This window comes from Sapajus apella, unplaced genomic scaffold (assembly GCF_009761245.1).
Source record: "Sapajus apella isolate SASKATOON/1434 unplaced genomic scaffold, GSC_monkey_1.0 scaffold59, whole genome shotgun sequence".
Taxonomy (NCBI): domain Eukaryota; kingdom Metazoa; phylum Chordata; class Mammalia; order Primates; family Cebidae; genus Sapajus; species Sapajus apella.
Window position 1 is genome coordinate 12,196,168 of NW_022436999.1, and position 22,188 is coordinate 12,218,355.

At 35.0% G+C, this 22,188-nt stretch overlaps 1 protein-coding gene across 2 annotated transcripts in view; it reads right to left on the reverse strand.

Moving 5' to 3' along the window:
• The window catches only part of MNAT1 (MNAT1 component of CDK activating kinase), a 224,023-nt gene that overhangs the window by 138,916 nt on the left and 62,919 nt on the right, over positions 1-22,188 (reverse strand). For both annotated transcript variants that reach the window (XR_004259113.1, XM_032245937.1), the window contains exons 2-5: positions 20,632-20,784; positions 18,623-18,696; positions 8,414-8,517; positions 4,314-4,454 (exon numbers count right to left, since the gene is read on the reverse strand). Coding sequence is in view for 1 of the 2 variants with exons in the window: in XM_032245937.1 (XP_032101828.1) it covers positions 4,314-4,454; positions 8,414-8,517; positions 18,623-18,696; positions 20,632-20,784 (472 nt within the window). In the remaining variant the exon portion in view is untranslated. The remainder of the gene's footprint in view (positions 1-4,313; positions 4,455-8,413; positions 8,518-18,622; positions 18,697-20,631; positions 20,785-22,188) is intronic.

Sequence of the window (22,188 nt, forward strand, 5' to 3'; positions counted from 1 at the left end):
CCGTCCCAAAAAAAAAAAAAAAAGAAAAAAAAGTGGATGATAAGAAACTTCTGGGAATTAAAAGAACTTGTTCTAAGCCAATGCAAAGAAACTAAGAACTTTGAAAAAAGGTTTGAAGAAATGTTAAAAATAACACACAATTTATAGAGGAATATAAGTGAATTAATGGAGCTGAAAAATACAACACAAGAACTTCGCGAACTATGCACAAGTTGTAACAGCCGAATTGATCAAGCAGAAGAAAAGGTATTAGAGGTCGAAGACCAACTTCATGAAATAAAACAAAAAGACAAGATTAGAGAAAAAAGGATAAAAAAGAACGAGCAAAGTCTCCAAGAAATATGGGACTAGGTGAAAAGACCTAATCTACGTTTGATAGGTGTACCTGAATGTGACGAAGAGAATCAATACAAGCTGGAAAATACGCTTCAGGATATTATTCAGGAAAACTTTCCCAACCTAGCAAGGCAGGACAATATTCAACTCCAGGTAATACACAGAACACCACAAAGATATTCCTCAAGAAGACCAACCTCAAGGCACATAATTGCCAGATTCACCAGGGCTGAAATGAAAGAGAAAATACTGAGGGCAGCCAGAGAGAAAGGTCAGGTTACCCATAAAGGGAAGCCCATCAGACTCACAGCAGATCTCTCAGCAGAAACCCTACAAGGCAGAATAGAGTTGGGGCCAATATTCAACATCCTTAAAGAAAAGAACTTTCAACCCAGAATTTTACATCCAGCCAAACTAAGCTTCATAAGCAAAGGAAAAATAAAATCTTTTGTGAACAAGCAAGCACTCAGAGATTTCATCACCACCAGGCCTGCTTTACAAGAGCTTCTGAAAGAACCACTACAAATAGAAAGGAACAACCAGTATCAGCCTTTCTAAAAAATGCCAAAAAATAAAGAACATCAACATAATTAAGAAATTACATCAATTAATGGGCAAAACAGCCAGCCAACATTAAATGACAGCGTCAAACTCATATATATTGTTATTAATTCTAAATTTAAATCGATTAAATCCCCCAATCCAAAGACACAGACAGGCAAAAAAAGCCAAGACCCATTGGTATGCTACATCTAGATCCATCTTACATGCAAGGATACACAAAGACTCAAAACAAAGGGATGGAGAAAAATTTACCAACCAAATGGAGAGCAAAAATAAATAAATAGAAAGCAGGAGTTGCAAATTTTGCTGATAAAATAGACTTCAAAGCAACAAAGATCGAAAGAAGCAAAGAAGGATATTACATAAAGATAAAAGGATCAATTTAACAAGAAGAGCTAAAGATCCTAAATATATATGCACCCAATACAGAAATACCCAGATATATAAGACTTATAAAGATACTTGGACTCCCACACAATAATAGTGGGAGACTTACAGATCAATGAGACAGAAAGTTAACATCGATATTCATGACTTGAACTCAGATCCGGAACAAGTAGACTTAATTAGCATTCATAGAACTCTCCACTTTAAATACACAAAATATACACTCTTATCAGTACTACATCACACGTATTTACAGGTTTAAATGAAATATTCGTTGGCTGCTTGTTAATTATTTTCTTCCCTCATTTTTTTTTTTTGTCTCTATTATTAAACATAATTACAGGCATACCCATTTTTAGACTGCATTTTAGCCCGGGCAATAAAGCAGCACCCCTGTTCTTTCTCCCTCTTCCTTTCCTTTACTCTTTTTTTTTTTCTTTTTCTTTTCTTTTTTTTTTTTTTTTTTTTTTTTCCTAAAAAAAAAAAAAAAAAAATACCCTTAACCTTATTTTTCCTTTAGTTTCTCACCTCCTTATAATTTAAGTAAGCTTGCTTTCTCTTTTTTTACTCCTGGTTAATTGACTTAAATGCTTTTTTTGCCAAAAATCACAGTAGAAAAACACACATATACATATTTCCCCATCATAGGATAAAAGCATTATCAACTAGACGAGAAAGTTAAGTGTATTAACACCACAAAAATTTTTTTTAAAGCCTCAGGGAAATAAATTATATGAACATAAAGGGAAAGGGAAGAATGCACAAAGATTTTCCCGGAGAGGAAGATTTTCTAGTTTGTGATGTCATCAATATCATACAGGGTTATAAGTATCAAATAATAATAGTAACAAATCCATGAAACACTTCATAAACCTTAGTTATTATTACTGCCATTATCTAACAATGTTGACTACATAGGAAGCTAATTGCTAGAAAACAACAATTTGCAAAAACACTGCTATTTCTTTCAAGCAAAAATACTGCTATTTCTTTCAAGAAAAAATACATTATTTTTTCATGCAAAAATATAAAATATACTGTCACAGAGTAAAAAGAGTCAATAGAAACTTCAGCATAGAGGCAAAACAAATGAGCTCATTATTAGAAAAAGAGTATTAATCAGGAGAAAAGTGCTCCAGAAACAATTTATTTTAGTCAGTTAGCTTAAAGCCATATAAGCAATCTATTAAGAATATACTGGCTCATCTCAGTTGTAATGTCACTCTCTCATCTGAAAACAAAATGGATACTAAACAAAAAGGTTCTTAAAAATATAGAAGTAAAATATTCTAGAACCTCAATTTAGTATTGTTCTTAGAAGTACACTAAGTAGTACCATGTCCATAAACAATATTCTATCTAGGAAATCACTTCAAATCCTTCTAGTAGTTGGCAGGATATAAATAAATAGGCATAAGGGTAAGGCAAATTACAATTAAAGTTATTTTCTTAATTCTTATCATTATACTTACACTGAGATAGAGTATCCCAAATGAATTTATATTATGCCAAATTCTAGAAAAACATATTTTTTCCCCAGTACATGCTTTGTGGATTAAAGATGGTCATAACACTCCCATCAGGAGGTGAAATCTACATCCATTTCCTTTGAAACTGAGTGGGCTCTTTTACTAATAATAAATATTAGCATCTCTACTTCCTTATTCTCGGAATATTCTCTCTTGTAACCCTAAGCCAACATATGAGAGGTATAATCACACCATTACAGAAACTGATGCAGTTTCTGATGTAGCCTGCCCCTTCACCAGACTCACAGTAGGGACTTCCCCTCTATTTGGCCCACTGCACTCAACCTTTTGTGGGAGTGAGCACGTGGGTGAGTGCAGATCTAGCTGGCTGCTCCAATCACGAACACAGGAACAAGCTTTGTGTAGGGCCCGCAGTCAGACCAGGCACAAGTAAGCAAGTGCAGGACCCATCTACTCCGGGCATGGACACAGAAGCAAACTCCATGTGTGGCCCACAGCCAGACCAGGTAGTTGACTCGAGGGGAACATGGCAGTGCCCAGGTGAGGGTGCCCATAACCCCAAAGCCTCAGGGGAGTTGTTATAGTGCTCCTTTAGTTCCACTGTCTGCAGACAGCAGTGTGTTAGCAGCTCAGTTGACCCCTGGCCTTGTTGCCTGGGGCGGCTGCCCTCCACCAGCAAGGGCAAAGGGCCAGTGTGACAGCCTTTGTGGATACCTGCACTCGGTGGGTCCCCATATCTTGTCCAGCATCCAAGAAGAATGAGGTCACAGGAATGGTTAAAAGATGGTGAAGGCAATAATTTTATTGAGCAATGAAAACAGCTGTTAGCAGAGAGGGGAGCTGGAGAGGAGACAGGAAGGGCAGGTTGTCTCCCCCAAAGTCAGGTTGTTTCTTCCTCTACTTACTAAGTCTGGGGTCTTTATAGGCACAGAATGAGGGGTACATGCTGATTGGCTTATGAGTATGCAAAAAAGGTTGAAGTGAAGACACCACTCAAAGGTGGGCATGACAGTGTAGAAAATCAATTAGGAAAGGGAAGGTATATATAAAATAGGTGAAGAGTGGGGATCAGTCAGAGGAAAGCACACCAAATAGAAGGCCAAGTTCTCAATCTGGTCCAAAGATTTAACTTGTAGCTTAGGTTTCAGGTTTTAAACTGTCTTCGACATGAAGGTATGGTTTCACCAGGTACCCATCCTTATCTGCCTAGGCATTTGGCTGCCTCTTATTGCTATCAAAACCACATGAAGAGGTGTCCTCAGAATACATTAGGGAAGCAGAGAAGCCCAAAAGAACTACTTTAATTCCTAACCCACAAAATTGTGAGCATAAAATAAATATATTGTTCAGTGGGGGTGGACAGCAACTTCTTATTCAGCAATAAATGCACGGACATCAATACATAACCAACAAAACTAAAGGTGAACCAGATTACAAACATTGTAGAAATGCCCTTTAAAAGCCATCATCCAGCCTAATAGGAAAGGTAAATCCTGAAAAATGTTTTTTACAATCACAATTAGTATTAGTACATACCAGCTCGTCTAAAAAAGCCTGCTTATTCTTTCTTTTTAGAATCTGCTGCAGTTGTTCTTCTTTTTGTATAAATAGTCTTCTTTGTTCATTTTCCTGTCGTTCCACTTCTAAAGCTTCTTCCAGTTCTTCTTGTTCTCGAGTCTAAAACAAAAATTTATATATGGCATGCAATAAGTTTAGGAGCCAGGAGCAATCACATAACACACTCTGATACTTTCTTTATTGACACTAGTCGCTTATTATTTAATAACGTAGCAATTACATGTTGAAGGAAGTAGAATTTATTTTATTTCATGTTGACATGTTACTATTAAAGAGAACAACTATTTTGTTATACCATATTAGTGGAATTTTGTCATACCAAGGCCACTGGGAACATGTTAAGGGAAGTTGAGGATGATTTTAGAAAGATGACTAGAAGCAGTGAGGTGTACATAAAGATCAATTGGGTTCAAGACTGACAATAGCAGGACTAGTTAGAAGAATATTCAAATAACCCAGCTAAGAAATAAGAGCCCAACGTGGTAGATTACGCCTGTAATCCCAGCACTTTCGGAGGATGAGGTGGAGGGATCACAGGGTCACGAGTTTGAGACCAACCTGGCCAACATGGTAAATCCCTGTCTCTACTAAAGATGCAAAAGTGGGCATGGTGATGCACACCTGTAATCACAGCTACTTGGGAGGCTGAAGCAGGAGAACTGCTTGAACCCGGGAGGCAGAGGTTGCAGCAAGCTGAGATTGCGCCACTGCACGCCAGCCTGGGCGACAGGGCAAGACTCTTTCTCAAAAAAAAAAAAAAAAAAGAAAAAGAAAAGAAAAGAAAAAGAAATAAGAGCCCTAAATAAAGTAACAATCTAATTAGAGTAGAAAGGAGGCTTAAAAAATGATAAAGAGTGATCATAAATAGAATATAAAGACTGACCAAATATGAGCACCTGGATGAATGCTGGCACCATTCACTGAGACAAAGAACATAATAAGAGATGAAATAGACTTTAATTAAAAAACTGTCAAAAGAGACAAGAACATTATATAATAATAAAAGGTTCAACATATAGAAAAATATAACAATTATAAACAACTAAATATGTAAAGCAAACATTGACAACTGAAGGGAGAAATAGACAGCAATATAATAACAGGAAACTTAATTCACATTCAACACTGCATGGAACTCTCAGAAAGAAGATCAATAAGGTAACAGGAGTCTTAAACAACTTTACAGTTCTGTAGATGTCTGTTATAACAACTAACAGACATATACAGAACATTCCGCTAAACAGCAGCAGAATGCACATTCTTGCCAAGCACACACAGAACTTTCTACAGGATAGATCTCAAGTTAGGTCACAAAACAAGTCTTAACAAATTTAAGAAGACTGAAATCATACCAAGTATCTTTCCTAACCACAATGGACTAAAACCAGGAGTCAGTAGCAGAAGGAAAACTGGAAAATTCACAAAAATGCACATATGTGAAAATTAAACAATACATTCAAATAATCACTGGGTCAAAGAAGAAATCAAAAAGGAAATTTTAAAATACCTCAGAACAAACACAAACAAAAACACAGCATACCAAAACTTAAGGGATACAGAAAATGCAGTACTAAAAGGAAAGTTTCTTGTGATAAACACCTACTTTAAAAGAGAAGAAAGATCTCAAATAACAACCTGACTTTACATCTCAATGAGCTAGAAAAATAACAAACTGAGCTCCAAGTTAGCAGAACAAAGTATTAAAATAAATAACAAAGATTAGAGCAAAAATAAATGAAATAGAAAATAAAAAAGAACAGAAAAAATCAACAAAATTAAGTCCTTTGGAAAGATAAAACCGACAAGCTCTTTGCAAGACTATGGAAAAGAGAGAAGACTCAGAAACAAAAGAGGAGACATAACATCTGATGCCATAGAAATAAAAGGATCATAAGAGACTACTATGAACAAGTATACACTAACAATTATACAATTCAGTTAATCTAGAAGAAATAGAAAAATTCCTGGAAATATACAACCTACCAAGAACAAATTATGAAGAAATAGGAAATCTGAAAACAGATAGCACTAGTATGGACACTGAGTCAGTAGTCACACCTCCTAACAGAGAAAAGGCTGTAGTGGTAAATTCTGCTAAACATTTAAGGAAGAATTAACATCGATCCTTCTCAAACTTTTCTAAAAAACCGAAGAGGTGGACACTTCCATACTTGTTTTATGAAGCCATCGTTATTACCCTGATACTAAAAGCAGACAAAGATACCAAAAGAAAAGAAAATTGTGAGCCAATATCCCTGATTAACAAAAATGCAAAAATCCTCAACAAAATACTTGTAAACTAAATCCAACTGAACTTTAAAAGAATCATACAACATAACCAAGTGAGAATTACCCTTGGGATGGAAAGATGATTCAACCCACAAAATCAATTAATATACCACATTAACAAAATAAAGAATTAAAATCATATAATCAATACATTCAGGAAAAGGCTTTGATAAAATGTAACGCCCTTTCATGATTGTGGTAGCTCATATCTGTAATCCCAACACTTGGGGTTAATGAAACATGTTACCTACCCATACTTATTTTGCATGTATCTTCCGATGTACCCAGAGAAGGTTACTAGGCAAACAGAGTAACATTAATGGCATACTGATGCTCTCAGAAATAAGATACTTTTGGCCAAGTGTGGTAGCTCACACCTGTAATCCCCTTTGGGAGGCAGAGGCAGGCAGATCTCCTGAGGTAAGGCGTTCGAGACCAGCCTGGCCAACATGGTGAAACTCCCTCTCTATTAAAAATACAAAACTTAGCAGGGTGTGGTGGCAGGTGCCTGTAATCCCAGCTACTTGGGAAGCTGAGGTAGCAGAATTGCTTGAACCTAAGAGACAGAGGTTGCAGTGAGCCAAGATCGTGCCATTGCACTCCAGCCTGTGTGACAAGAGCAAGACTTCATGTTTAAAAAAAAAAAAAAAAAAAGTGAAAAAAGAAAGCCAGGCTGGGTATGAATAGAATGAAAATATAGTATCAATTCACTGAGAGTGTTACAACAGGAAAGAAGTGCTGAAATAAAGCACTATAAGACTATAAGGAGGAAGTCTCTTCTAAATACGAGATGAAAATCTAATCTACGTGGTCCAAATCACTTGTATCCTTTTCATTGATTATTATAAATTCCTGATCAAGTACTGCAAAGTGCTGAAATAAAACACTCTAAGACTATAAGGAGAACGTCTCTTCTAAATACAAGATGAAAATATAAGCTATGTGATCCAAATATACTTGTATCCTTTTCACTGATTATTACAAAATCCTGACAAAATACCTCAAATGTGATTAGCTCAGCTTTCCCCTACAGCTAGAAAGCCAAACTGTACTATAGAAATTATAGCTAAAGTATATAAATTAGACAATGGCTTCTTGGCATGCATACAATTCTTTTTTCTTTATAGAATACATTTTAATACATTTCATAATAATGACTCCTGAGATATTTTCAAAACAAACTTCAACATGAGATCAACTAAAACAAATCAAAATCACATTGATGCCTAGCAATATTACTATTTCAGTAAAACAAAAAAAGGTAACTGATTGAGAAACCAAAGTTAAGCTTAGTTTACAAATGTGTTCCTCTTATCTCATCATGAATTCATTTTAGTTTCTAATAAATAGTGTCTTTGTTTTATCTCCCTCTTGGGAGCTCTGTCAACGTCTGTCTGGGTTTGCTCTCTCCTTTAGAGAAATTAATGTTCAAGGATAAAAATGAGCCTCCATTATTTTGTGACCATTGTCCAAATGCTCACTTACCAGAGAATTATACAGGCAAAATTAGCTTTAACAATCACCTACCTTATGGATCCATTTCCTTAAGAAAACACACTCTAACATAATGCTGTCAAAGTGGTTTTTGCTATAGTAATGTGTGCCTGCCTACCTACATTACCTATACAGCATATATTTGTATTTCTGGTCTAGATTTCAGCTAAATTTTTAATAAATGTAACTGGTTTAAAGGAAGGTGCCTTTTTAAAGTATCATGTGGAAACATTTGTTTCTAAGACAAAAGAAGAAGAAAATACTTAGCAACCAACCAGCTTTAATTTATTTTTCTGAATAACATCTTTGTTTTCCTTTTGATATATCTCCATTTTCTTTTTCGTGTTATCCAAATCCACATTGTTGGTCAAGTTGAAAACTGTATCAGAAAAAAAACAATGAAATGAAAAATTGTTTTAATATAAATCTTGAGTAGATAATAAAAAACAAATACACAGTGACTCGTTTGGTAGGTTGTCATTCTTTATAGCTCTATTTGTGACCTTTTAATCAGCTACCTATTTTAGAGACTAGCTCTAGTTACGGCAACCATATTTTCCAAGCCAAATACAAGGACAGGCTGTTTGACTCGCACAAAATACCTAAATGTCAGGATCACTCCAGAAAACCTAAGATATGTGCTTGCTATACTTACATTAGATCTGATTTTTATAGTCCCCTCTATTGCTTTGTATGCTTTAAAAGCATACAAAATATTGTTTACATTTTTTAAATATAAAGAGTAAGTCTGGAATCTACAACAATAGAATTTTAAAAAGAAATAAAAAATCATATATTTGTATAATTTATATCAAACAAAAAACAGGTTTTATTCCCATTCCAGTTGTCTCCAACATGAGTAGGGAAAGGCTTAAACTACTTCCCCTTGTAGTCTAGCTCTAGAAATGCATGAAATAAAAGAGTTGGAACTTTAGAAGAAAAATAAAGAATAAACTGGCACCAAAACTTAGACTAAAAGAATTTCTAAAGAGAACCACTCAGGCATGTTTAGATACTACTAAATTTTCTGTAAATTAGAGCTCTCTTTTGATAATTATAAATCAAAATAATTTGAATTATAAATGCCATATTCCCTTTTAATTTTACATATGTAAATCAAAAAGTTACTATAATATTCTGAACAATTTAAAAATTACCCTCTTGCTATTTATAAACTCATATGGAAGACTCCATTTCAGTAAGACTCTCCTGTTCCAAAATTCAGTTCAAGCCTCTGTAGTTTCCCCTGTAATCTTTCTATATCCGTTATTAGCCCTTGCACCCCTTCTCCAATTACTTACCAACTGCCTCCTGCTTCTTGTCCTACAAACAAGATGGATCTACCCTAAATAACTGCTCTATCCCTTGGGTTTCTACAGATTCCTTCCCCATCTCTCTCTTTCTTTTAACCAATAACCATCTCAAATAGTTCCTAGGTTTTTGAACTACAGAAACTTATAAAAAAGTAACACTGGAAGACCAACACAGAGCTGCTTGTTTTGTTGAGCAAAGCCATCAAACAGACTCAAAACACCAATTTGTTCTATAATTTCATTTTTATCTTCTCAAAAGGCCAACTTATTTCAGAACATCAATTTATCATAATCACTGTTGAATATCCAGGCTCATTTAGGTATAAAGACAAAAGTCTATTCAGTTTTATCTTACGTAATTTTTAATCTGGAAGAATTGAGAGAAAATGAGAAGCAATAACCCTCTAGCCACTTTTCCAGCTTTTTAATATTAAGTGGAAAAGAAAATAAGTCAGAGAATCTGGCTATGATATGATGCAGGACATTCTTCATAAATCACACTCTAGTCCTGACACAAAACAGTCAGAAGGAGGCTCCAGACAAGCAGCACCCTGAAAAAGGATCTTTGATCCTTAGTTAAAATGGTGATTCCACTATCTTTATCAACCACTCGATCTATTCCTTGTATTTAATAGCCCATCCTCTGAGCAACCAAATCTGTTGATCTTTGACAATTCTAACCATCCTCAACATCTACCAGATCCAACCTCAGCCTCCCAAGTATCTTGGATTACAGGCGGGCACAACAATGCCTGGCTAATTTTTGTATATTTTAGTAGAGACAGGGTTTCGCCATGTTGGTCAAACTGGTCTTGAACTCCTGACCTCAAGTGATCCGCCCACCTCAGCCTTCCAAAGTGCTGGGATTACTGGTGTGAGCCACCATGTCCAGCCATTAACCTAGGCTATCTGATTCCAATCTGAACTTTTACCTACGATGCCTACAAAACTAGTTGTGTCGTTTCTCTCAATGCCTGAAAACCACTGCTACCTAGCAGTCCTCTGCATTTGTATGGCCCTACACTTTGCATTTCCGTATCAGTGATTAAACTGTTCCCTCTACCCATAGGGCTCATCTCACTACCAACCTCAACCCAGAACAACAGTGAATATCCATATCTGACTCACCCTTCTATACCCATTTTAATCACCAGCTCATCCTTATGAGACACTTCGCAGTTACAATCTCTCCATCCCTGAATGCTTACATTATCTAATATTGCTCTGCTAGCACTTACCCACTTTCTACCCTGTATAATTATTTTCAATGTGTACATCTTGTCTGACCTATTAGAATGTTCCTTAAAGGTAGTTTCTAGGTGTGATTCATCTTTATTATTGCTTCCACTACTTCTACTGTATTCCTTTTAGAATGGCAAAACTCCAGTCACAACATAAAATGCTGGTGCAGATCTGGAACAACAAGAACTCTCATTTCTTGCTGGTGGGAATGCAAAATGGTTTAGTCACTTTGGAAGACAGTTTTCCAGTTTCTAACAAAACTAAACATACTCTATCACATGATCTGGCAATCAAGCTCCTAGGTATTTATCCAAATGAGTTAAAAACATATGTCCACATAAAAACCCACACATGAATGGTTACAGCAGCTTTATTAATAATTGCCAAAACTTGGAAGCAACCAAGATATCCTTCAGTAGATCAAAAAAATGGAATATTATTCAGCACTAAAAAGAAATCAGCTATAAAGCCAAGAAAAGACACAGAGGAGTTTTAAATGCATATTGCTAAGTGAAAGAAGCCGATCTGAAAAGGCTACATACTGTATAATTCCAACTATATAACATTCCAGAAGAGTCAAAACTATAAAAACTAAAAAAACAGTGTTTGCCAGGGGTTATGGATAGATAGGAATAAATACACAGAAAAACACAGAGGATTTTTAGGACAGTTAAAAATGACTCTGTATGATATAATGATAGATACACATCATTATATGTTTGTCAAAACCCATAGAGTGAACAGCACCAAAAATGAATCCTAGTATAAACTATACATTTTGTGTGATAATGATATGCCAATGTAGGTTCATTGATTGTAACGATGTACCACTCTGGTGCAGGATGTTGATAGTGGGGGAGGCTGTGCACACGTAGAGGCAAGAGATATATAGGAACTCTCTGTATTTTCTACTCAGTGTTGCTGTGAATCTAAAACTTCACTAAAAAAAAGTCTACTTTAAAAAAAAAAGTTCCCATGTGGCAAAGGCACAAGAAATGCTTGTTGAATTATCATGAGAGGAAATAAACTAATACCAACATTTATAATTACTTTCATAATTATAGATTTAATTAAAATAATCTTTATAATTACAGATTTGAACATGGCAAAGGAGGAAGGTTCAAAATGACAGGACTAAATAATCTTGGTTTCTTATGGTATAAATCTACTGAATAGTAAGTGCTCAAATTGATATCCCATGTAGAGCTCTACCAGTATGTTCAAAGCAGTTTAAAAAACACTGTTTATTACCAAACTAGACAGTTTACTACTGATTTTCACTTTCCATTAAACAGAACCCAGAAATAAACTTAAATCCTGAGTGCAATTAATATGTTTATATACAGTTTCTTTTTTTTTTTTTTTTTTTTTTTGAGATGGAGTCTCATTCTGTTGCCCATGCTAGAGTGCAGTGGCATGAGCTTGGCTCACTGTAACCTCTGGTCCCCCGGTTCAAGCAATTCCCCTGCCTCAGCCTCCCGAGTAGCTGGGATTACAGGTGCTGGCCACAATGCTCAGCTAATTTTTGTATTTTTAGTAGAGATGGGCTTTCACCACATTGGTCAGGCTGGTCTTGAACTCCTGGTCTCAAGTGATCCGCCCACCTTGGCCTCCCAAAGTGCTGGGATTGCAGGCATAAGCCCAGCCACAATGTCTTTCTTTTATGCTTATTAAAAACTTTATGAGTTCTGGATCACTTGTGGCCAGGAGTTTGACACCAGCCTAGTCAACATAGCGAGGTCCCATCTCTACCAAAAAAATAAAATTAAAAACTTAACCAAGTGTGGTGGCACACACCTGTAGTCCTAGTTACTTGGGAGGTTGAGACAGGAAGATCACTTGAGCCCAGGAGTTTGAGTCTACAGTGAGCTATGATGGTACCACTGCACTCCAGCCTGGGAGAAAGAGTGAGACCCTATCTCTAAAAAATAAATAAATAAATAACAAAGAAAACTTTATGAATTCCAATAAAAGTAAAATAATTTGTTTCATATTTTAATTTAGAAGCAAAGGTAAATGGAAATCATAACTATAGATGACACAAATATCTTCCTTTAAAAAGTAACAAAAGAACCATAAAAGTGACTTGCTATTTTTAAAAATTTTCAGATGAAGCAGGTCTCATTCATACCCAATGAATCAGGTTGGTATAACAGCCTTGAAGAAAAAGGAATAGAAGCTAATTTTCTATAACAATCATTTGACCCTTTATCTGCTTACTGATTTAGTTCAGATGTTGACCTGCCTTTAGTCAAGTATTAAAAGCAAACAAAAAGCCTATTGTATTTTCTGAAAGATTTAATGTTATTTAAGCACAATTGTGAAGCCTTTTTGACATCCAGAATTTATAATTAAAGCCCTTAGGACTTTCTCACCCTTTTAAAATAAGTATCCTCTGCACCAAAAGAATAATCTCTTCATTATGAAACTAAGAATAAACCTTTGAGATAATCCCTAGAGCCATAAGGAACAAGAATTTTATGTATAGATTGTCATAACCACAGAAAAGAGCCTATTGTAATGCCATAAGAAAGTCCATCTTCATGTGTGCCCTTTCTATTAAAAATTTTTGATGCTATTATTCAAAATTGTAATTTTTTCATTTTTATATTCATGTTTAAAAGATTCATAATTTATACAACAAAATTACCTCAATCCCCAATTTATGAATCCTCAAACATGACCCTCTGAGGCACCCTACTAATTCTAGTCCTCTCATTCCAGACTTAAACATTTATCTCCAACGGCACCCTTCTACCTATAAGATCGAGTTCAAACATCTTTAATATCCTTCAAAACATGGCCCCAACCTACCATATTTTTCTCTCATCTCTAATAATTCCACAGAACTCCATGTTCTAGACTCAGAGAGCAAGAAAATCCTATTATTTACAATTTGGCTCCATCCTTTACTAGCAATGCAATCCTGGTCACCCAGATGCAAAACAGAAATAAAAATGTCTGTCTCTTAGAGTTTTTAAAAATTATATTAGATAATGTATGTATAGCTCAGTCTGGTACTTAGTGTTCATTAAATTAACATTTTATACTTCTGACTAACATAGTCAATACAGATAATCACAGACATCTAACTAATTAACTTTAAATGTATGAATAGAACACAAAATAGAAAGCTATTGAAACAAGATTTTAAAAGGAAGTTTTATTTATATGATGACAAACAATGCCATACAACTAAGTGGTGGAGCCACACCCTAACAAAACTTAAAAGATCTAAAACTAAAGTCTTTACCTCATCTCTCATTTCTGCACACACTTCACCCAACAAAATAATAGAAAATACTGCCTATTCTCCCGTGTTTACCTGATTAACACCATACAACTGTTCAGGGTCAGGTCATATTTTATCCTTGCCTACTCTCTCTAACACACTCCCTACATCAAATCAACCACTTAAATATTCTATCTCTAAAATATCCTCTTTATTTGTCCCCATTGTGACTATCTACTCCAAGCCCTCATTATCTATCACCCAAATTACTGTAATGGCCCCTTAAAAAGTCATTTCTCACTCTTGAGTATCTCCTCTTAGTCACAGAATAAAATCTTAACTCACAGCCCAGTTTACAAAGCCCTCCTTTTTTTTTTCAGTCAACAAATAATAATTATATATATCTATGGGGTACAATGTGATGTTTTGATACATGTATTCACCGTGGAACTATAAGTTAATTAACATATCCATCACCTGACATGCTTTTTCATAGCAAGAACATCGAAAATCTATTCTTTTAGCAATTTTGAAATATACAATACATTATTATTAACTATGGTCACCATGCTGTGCAATGACTTCAAAAGCTTATTCTTCCTATGTAATTGAAATTTCGTATCCGTTAGCCAACAAAATAACAAAAACTACTGCCTAGTCTCCAGAGTTTACCTGATTAACTCCATACAACTCCCCTTTTCCCACCCACCACCCATCCCACAGCCTCTGGTAACCACCCCATTTTGCTCTCTACTTCTCTAAGTTCAACTTTTTTAGATTCCAGATATAAGTGAGACCATGCCATATTTCTCTTTCTGTGACTGACTTATTTCACTTAGCATAATGTCCTCCAGGTTGATCCATGTTATTGCATATTGCAGAATTATCCTCTTTTTTGAGGCTCAAGTATTCTATTGCGTATATGTACCACATTTTCTTTATCCATTCATCCAAATGATGGACACTTAGACTGATTCCATATCTTAGTTATTGTGAATAGGGCTATAGGTTATAGACCCAGAAGTGGGATTACTAAGATTATACGGTAGCTCTATTTTTAGTATCTGAGGAACTTCCATACTGTTCTCCATAATGGCTGTACTAATTTACATTCCCACCAACAGCATACAAGGGTTCCCTTTTCTCCACATCCTCATCAACACTTATCTCGTCTTTTTGATAATAGTCATTCTAACAGATGTGAAATGATATCTCATTTTGATTTTAATTTGCATTTCTCTGATGATTAGTGGTGTTGAGCACATTTTCATATACCATACATATGTCTTCTTTTGAGAAATGTCTATTCAGGTCCTTTGCCCATTTTCTCATCAAATATTTTCTTGCTACTGGGTTGAGTTCCCTATATATTTTGGAGATTAACCCTTTATCAGATGTCTGGTTTGCAAATATTTTCTCCCACTCTGCAGATTATCTCTTCCCTCTGTTGTTTCCTTTGCTGTGAAGAAGTTTTTTAGTTTCTTACAATCCCATCTGTCTATTTTTGCTTTTGTTGTCTGTGGTACTAAGGCCTCCTTAACGCAGGTCCAGTCTGTTTTTCAGGCCTCATTTTTAATCACTCCTCATGTTGTATCTACCTATAATAGGCTACTTGCTCATTCTCCAACATGCCCAACATCTTTCTATCTCATGCCTTTTTGTTTGGTTACAAATGTTTTTCTAAGCCCTCTCAATCTGTTGAACTCCTATTCCTCTTTCAGGATCAAACCCAAGTGCCATCTCTTCTCTAAACTTCACCAAACCATATCTCTCTTTCCCAGTGCTAGGTTAATTCCTTTCTTATCTGTATTCCCACAGCATTTTATAAATACCTATGTATAAGACTTACCACATTAAATTATACTTGTTAGTTTACATAATTTCTCTCCCTTTAGAGTCTGAGCTAATTGAGGGCAAATATCACATATCCCCATCAATAAAGCAATTCACATAAAAAAATCTTAAAACTTGTTGAATTGAGCTAAATTTCAGAAAATAAACTATAAATCCAAAAGGTTAGTTCCCACAAACCATCAATATCTTTAAATACAGTAGAACCACTCTTTAATCAACACAATGAGGATTTAAAGTTGATTATTTAAATAAGTCTGTTAAAGGAGGGAGACACACACAAACATCTCTCTTTTTAAATACTTCAATTTAAAACATAGTTAGCATATAGTCATTCTCTAACTTAATGACATACAGCAAATTCTAGTCTTCAGAGTTTTGCTTCTTCCTTATATAGGCCATAATTGTCATCTATATTGTTCAATTTCCTTTTTTGTTTTCTGCTTTTTGTTTTTCCTGAGACATGGTCATGCTCTGTTGCCTAGGCTGGAGTGCAGTGGCACAATCACCATTCACTGTAGCCTTGGGCTCCTGGACTTAAGCGATCCACCTCAGCCTCCCAAGTAGCTAGGACTACAGGCACATGCCACTACATCCAGTGAACTTGTTAAATTTTGTTAGAGATGGGTCTCATTATGTTACCCAGGCTGATCTCAAAGTCCTGGGCTCAAGCAGTCCTCTTGCCTCAGCCTCCCAAAGTGCTGTGATTACAGGCCTGAGCCACTGCACCTGGCCAATTCCCATTTTTTTAAGAGGTGTCTTAAAAATCTGAGAAGCAGAATCCTTCTAGAGTTTTGTAATTTTTTCCCCAACCTGACACATGATTTAACTTTAAGTATTTAAATTACATATAATATTTAAATATGTATTTAATTATATAACTCCAATAACAAGTACAATTGACATAAGAAGGTTTGGTTATCAAGGCTAATATACTTGACGTATAATTGAACTGGTGGAAGAAGTACAGAGGTGTACTCAAGGGCAACTTCTAATTGACAGCATTCACAATGTATTCATTATGCTGTGGGTATCAGTGAGTACATTTTATGGAAAAACTGGGGAATATCAGTTACTTCAATGAGACAATTAAGTGGCAGTTGGTTAAGAGAGTTTCCACATACTGCAACTAAATATATATAACAGCAGAATAACTTTCAAATTAAATGGTCTGAGCCACAGTTTCTGCATTTGGTAAAGAAAGCATTACATGTTGTATACCCCTAATATCTACACTTGCTCTTGCCTATCAATTCTAGTACCAATGTCTGAACATAAACATGGTTTACCTATGGGACCCATGTAGTCCATACCTTCAAACTGACTTATCTTGGAGCAAATGTATGTGTGTGCGTGTGTATTGTTTAATCATAGCTCAATCAAAACCTTAATCCCAGAATCAAGATCTTCTTGTAGTTCATCCCTTAAACCTATTCCTCACCTTCTCTGTACATCAGTTTCTTTTAGTTATCCTGACTGCCTGCTTGGAATTGTGACCATGTATTCAACTTGCATTGCAACACATAAAATCTCCTTTCTCTAGTTTGACCAGACTTTTGATTGATCATATTACCTTTAGAATATATGTAAGCTGCTTTTCTTCCCAATTGCTATCCAACTGCTTTTCCTATACTTAATATCTATGTATAGGCAGATTTCTACATTCCTTCATACTTGCCCAGTTCTTGCAGATTTCTTTCTGGTTGTTCTTCTCAGTCTACATCCTAACTTTTCCACTTTGCCTTGTCACTCCCAATTCTACCATCTTTTCAGCTAAAATCCATAGTCATTCACAATTGCTAAGATGATATACAAAGTGCAATGAATACACGTAGAATGGAAAAGCAGTGGCGCTTATAGCACTGAAAGATCCCAGAGGAAACCCTAAATTATGTTTTGCATGTGCTTTTGCTGTGTCATAACAAATAAACTTAGATACATAAAAGTTTCAGATAACAGTTGAAACAAAAAGATTTTATAGTAAAGAAATTAAAGGAATTAAAACATTATTCCTCAGAAATGTGAATTTTCTAAGTTTACCATATATAAACCTTCTAAAGAATGATCCAATTATAAACTTATTTTTAATAGTAAATATTGAGTATAATTACCTATCAAGTTTGAAAGAAAATGATTGCTGTTTGATCCTCATAGTCTCATTCTAATGTTCTCAGTATACAACCTTTGTATCATTTCCAAACCCGCACTTAATAATAATTATTGCGACTTTAAAAAGCAGCATTATTTTTTAAATCAATATATAACAACTTCCAAACTTTTTAACATCTCTGAAATTTCATTTAAGAGAACTTAAATAGTTTTTTCTTGACAAAAATCATCCTTTTGACTAAACACATCAGAAGGAAAAGGCACAAAGATTACTCCAACCTCTGATTACAGAATAATACTGATTAATAGAATGCCACTTCAACAGTAAACTACCTCAAAGTACTTTAAGACTACTACAGCCACAGAAGCACAAACAATGATAAACATACGGCTCTAGTCACTATAAATATGGTTAACAGGAACCCCATTTTTGAAAAAAATCAGAATATGCTTTCCTTTCATTTAAACTACTCTAATACATTATCAACATACAGAGGTATGTATCCATATAGTCTTCTTCCCCAGCTACAAAGTGTTACCACCTCTATTAAACATATTTTTCCTAAGAAAAAGTATTACTTAAATAGTTTATTTAAAAAGAAAGTAATTTTTAAGTAAATGTTAGCTATCACAACAAAACCTATTTAAAGGTTTTTATGTGAGATGTTCTCCTAAGCATTTAAAAGGTAAAAAGCACATGGTCTTATAGGCTAGCATACATCAAATTAAAAACTTACCAATTTCTTCCACTTCTTCCAGGAAGTCATTGTATTCTCTTAGACTAGGAAAATCTTCTTCTCTTTTATTGTATCTTCAAGAAAAGAAAAAATAAATCTACATATTATGTATCATTGCTTTTAATATTATCTAACTGGTTTGCTTGTTCTTACCTAATTCATATGTGATACACAGAAAAGAATTGTTTACTGTGTAAAACACTATTTTCTTTCTTTTTATTTTTATTTTTGAGATGGAGTCTTGCTCTGTTGTCCAGACTGGAGTGCAGGGGCACAATCTTGGCTCACTGCTACCTCCACCTCCCAGGTTCTCCTGCCTCAGCCTCCTGAGTAGCTGGGATTACAAGTGCACACCACCACATCCAGTTAAATTTTTTTTTTGTACTTTAGTAGAGATGGGATTTTACCATGTTGGCCAGCCTGGTCTTGAACTCCTGACCTCAAGTGATCCGCCCACCTCGGCCTCCCAACGTGCTGGGATTACAGGCATGAGCCACTGCACCCAGCATAAAACACCGTTTTCTTGACACCAGGTTTGTAACCAAACCAAAAATGCAATTCTTAAATTCTTATGACTACAGAGAAGAAGTAGGATTAGGAGAAAATGGTGCAATATGCAAAATCCTTATTAAGACTTCAGGGAAAAAGAAATTAGGAGCTTGAAAGATTAGAAAATGAGCTTAAGCAAGGCATATCATTGGAAATGGTTTATTTTCTAAGTTTACCATATATAAACCTTCTAAAGAATGATCCATTTTATTATAATCATATTTTTAACAGTAAATATTGAGTACAGTTATCTATCAAGTTTGAAGGAAAATGATCGTTGTTTGATCCTCATAGTCTCATTCTAATGTTCACAGTACATAACCTTTGTGTCATTTCCAAACCCACCCTTAGTAATAATTCTTGTCTTTTTACTTCTTGCAAAAGTTTTTACTTGTTATTTACTTCTAAGAAATAGATTCACTAATTTCCAAAACACAAAAAATTGAAGCAAATCCTCCATTTGTCATGACATAGTCTAAAAAATGTGAGATCAAGAAAATCTGTAAATACTGTAATGTACCTGTGAAGAATTAGTAAATTGCAAGGAATTAACAATGAAAGATCAGAATCTAAGAGACTACCTCCCAGAAGTTATAAACAATGAAAGAGCCGCTAGGGACATTGATATGTATGGTTATGTACCTAGAAAGATGCTGCTAAAACACTGGTTACTTTGGTTGAAATGTATTACCACTGAAAATAAAAATAAATTAATAAATATATAAATTATTTTAATTTCAAAAAAATAAGTTTCTTATAATAAAAGAATGGATAAAATAAAACCCAAAACTATTAACAAAGAGTAAAAAGTAAAACCTAAATTGTAAATAAAAAAGATTAATATATAGATATATATACATATATATACATATACATATACATACTATGCCCATATATGTATATACATGTATGTACACAAAAACATACATACCAAAATATAGCTAACACATAATTTTCTCTTAGTAGCCTTCAGACTTCAACTTAATGTTACCTCTTCAGCCCATACCTGACATCACTGACCACAGCAACACTCAGTTACTAACTATATAGCACTATTCTCAAGCTATAATAAATAATATATTTGCTTTGGTTTACCTGGTTTTTGTCTTTTTGCTATCCTATGCTACTGTTCTGTAAATCTCATGAGAACAGAATTTATAGCTGTTTTACTCATCACTTCATAACTACTGCCTAACATGCATAACACAGTATTTATATACAGTAGATATGCAATACATGTTTATTAATCAAAGAACAAATACAAATGAATAATGAAGCCATCAAGAGACTCTTACTTAACAAAGATAAATAAATGATATTACTCAGTTCTCTAAGAATTTAAATGAATTTATAGTTATTTACTTGCTAATCTCTCCATATTTATCAGCAAATAATAATCAATTATTGACATAATTGTTAAAGTCCTCTGTTGACTGAATCATTCAAGCAGGAATACTTACATCTTTAGCACTTTTTTCCTGATCTCAACCTCTTTGTCAACAGTGGGATCTTCAAAGAGTTGTACCCTGAAGTTGCTCTTTCTAAGTGGAGTACCACACTCAGGACAGTTTCCAGCTCCCCTCACAAACAGTAAATCCACACAACTTTCACAGCTGTAAGGTGAGAAATAAAACATAACATTAAAGCCAATGTTCAAATCTACAACACACCTGAATAGTTTGCCCCTATAGGGTAAGAAGAGTGAGACATGAAAACTAGTCATTGTTTTTTAAAATCTTACCAAAAAACTTCTCGGAAAATGTTCATTTTCATTTGGAGCTTACTTTTCAGATACAGGTGTCTCAAGTGATATCAATTTTGTTTTATAAATCAAACAAATTTATAAATTAAAATAAATTGAGTGAGAGACTAGGAAAAATAGCAGGATAGGGAGAAGTTAAACAGCATGTAAAAGGCTAGTGTATGGTCACCTCCATCCCCATTCCAATATCAATATTCTTAGACCTGGGCAAAAGAAGCCTCTGCCAGGGGCCTGCACTTTAGAGAGCCCTGTGTACCCCAAGCACTAAAACAGACTTTTTTTCTTCCTTTCCTTGTAATAAAGTTTTTTGAAAGTTCAGTGATCAACTGAGCAAATGACAAGTACAAGAAAGAGGTACTAGCTGAATGAGGCCCCACTGTCCAGAGGATAAAGAACTTTGAGTGCTCCAGTATGTGTGAAGGAGAAAATGAACACAACTTCTGCCATGAGAAATCTTAGAAAGAATGGCTGCTCATAAAAGCTTTATTCACTGAAAGTTCATTACCCCAAATCAATTAAACTGAATGCCCAGGCAAACCAGGTTTCCCAGATACCTGCATCCCCTTTTTTGATAGTGCAACATTAAGAAGGGCTTACAACTTCCTAGAAGACTCGAGTTGAAAAAACAATGAACTGGAGAAGTGAACCTTTTTGTAACCAGATTCCTGGGGACTTGGAGGGATCTGTTAATACACTGTTTTTGATGGGTCTAGGTACCACCCCAATCATCCCTGCCCTGCCCCAAAAGATCCATACTACCACTCAGGCAGGTTACGAGGATGGATGGGAGAAGAGAGCAGTTCCTTTAGCCTCTGAGTCTTAAGGATATAGGCTGCTGGCAACTCAAGATGCTGTGTAGGAAATCAGGCTGGGCCAAGGATGTAGATTAATTTATAACTTTTAAATATTCAAATATTTTGATAAATATTCAAATATTTATAGTCCTCCGGGTGTAATCTTGTCCAACTCCGTATGTGTTAGGGCCACAGAGTCCTAATCACTCCTTTTGTTAACAATATCTGACATTATCTTATTTATTTATTTTTGTGTTCTGTCTCCCAGACATGGAAGTACAGTATATTCCAGAAGGACAGAATGTTGCCGATCTTGTTCTCTATCCCCAGTGCCTAACAGTAAGTACTCAATAAATAAACCTCACAGAACAAAAAAATCAATACAAGACAAAGGGAAAAGAGAAATTCTAATAAATAGGGAAGAGTTTATTTCTTCCAAGTGTGTATTTAACTTATGGGAT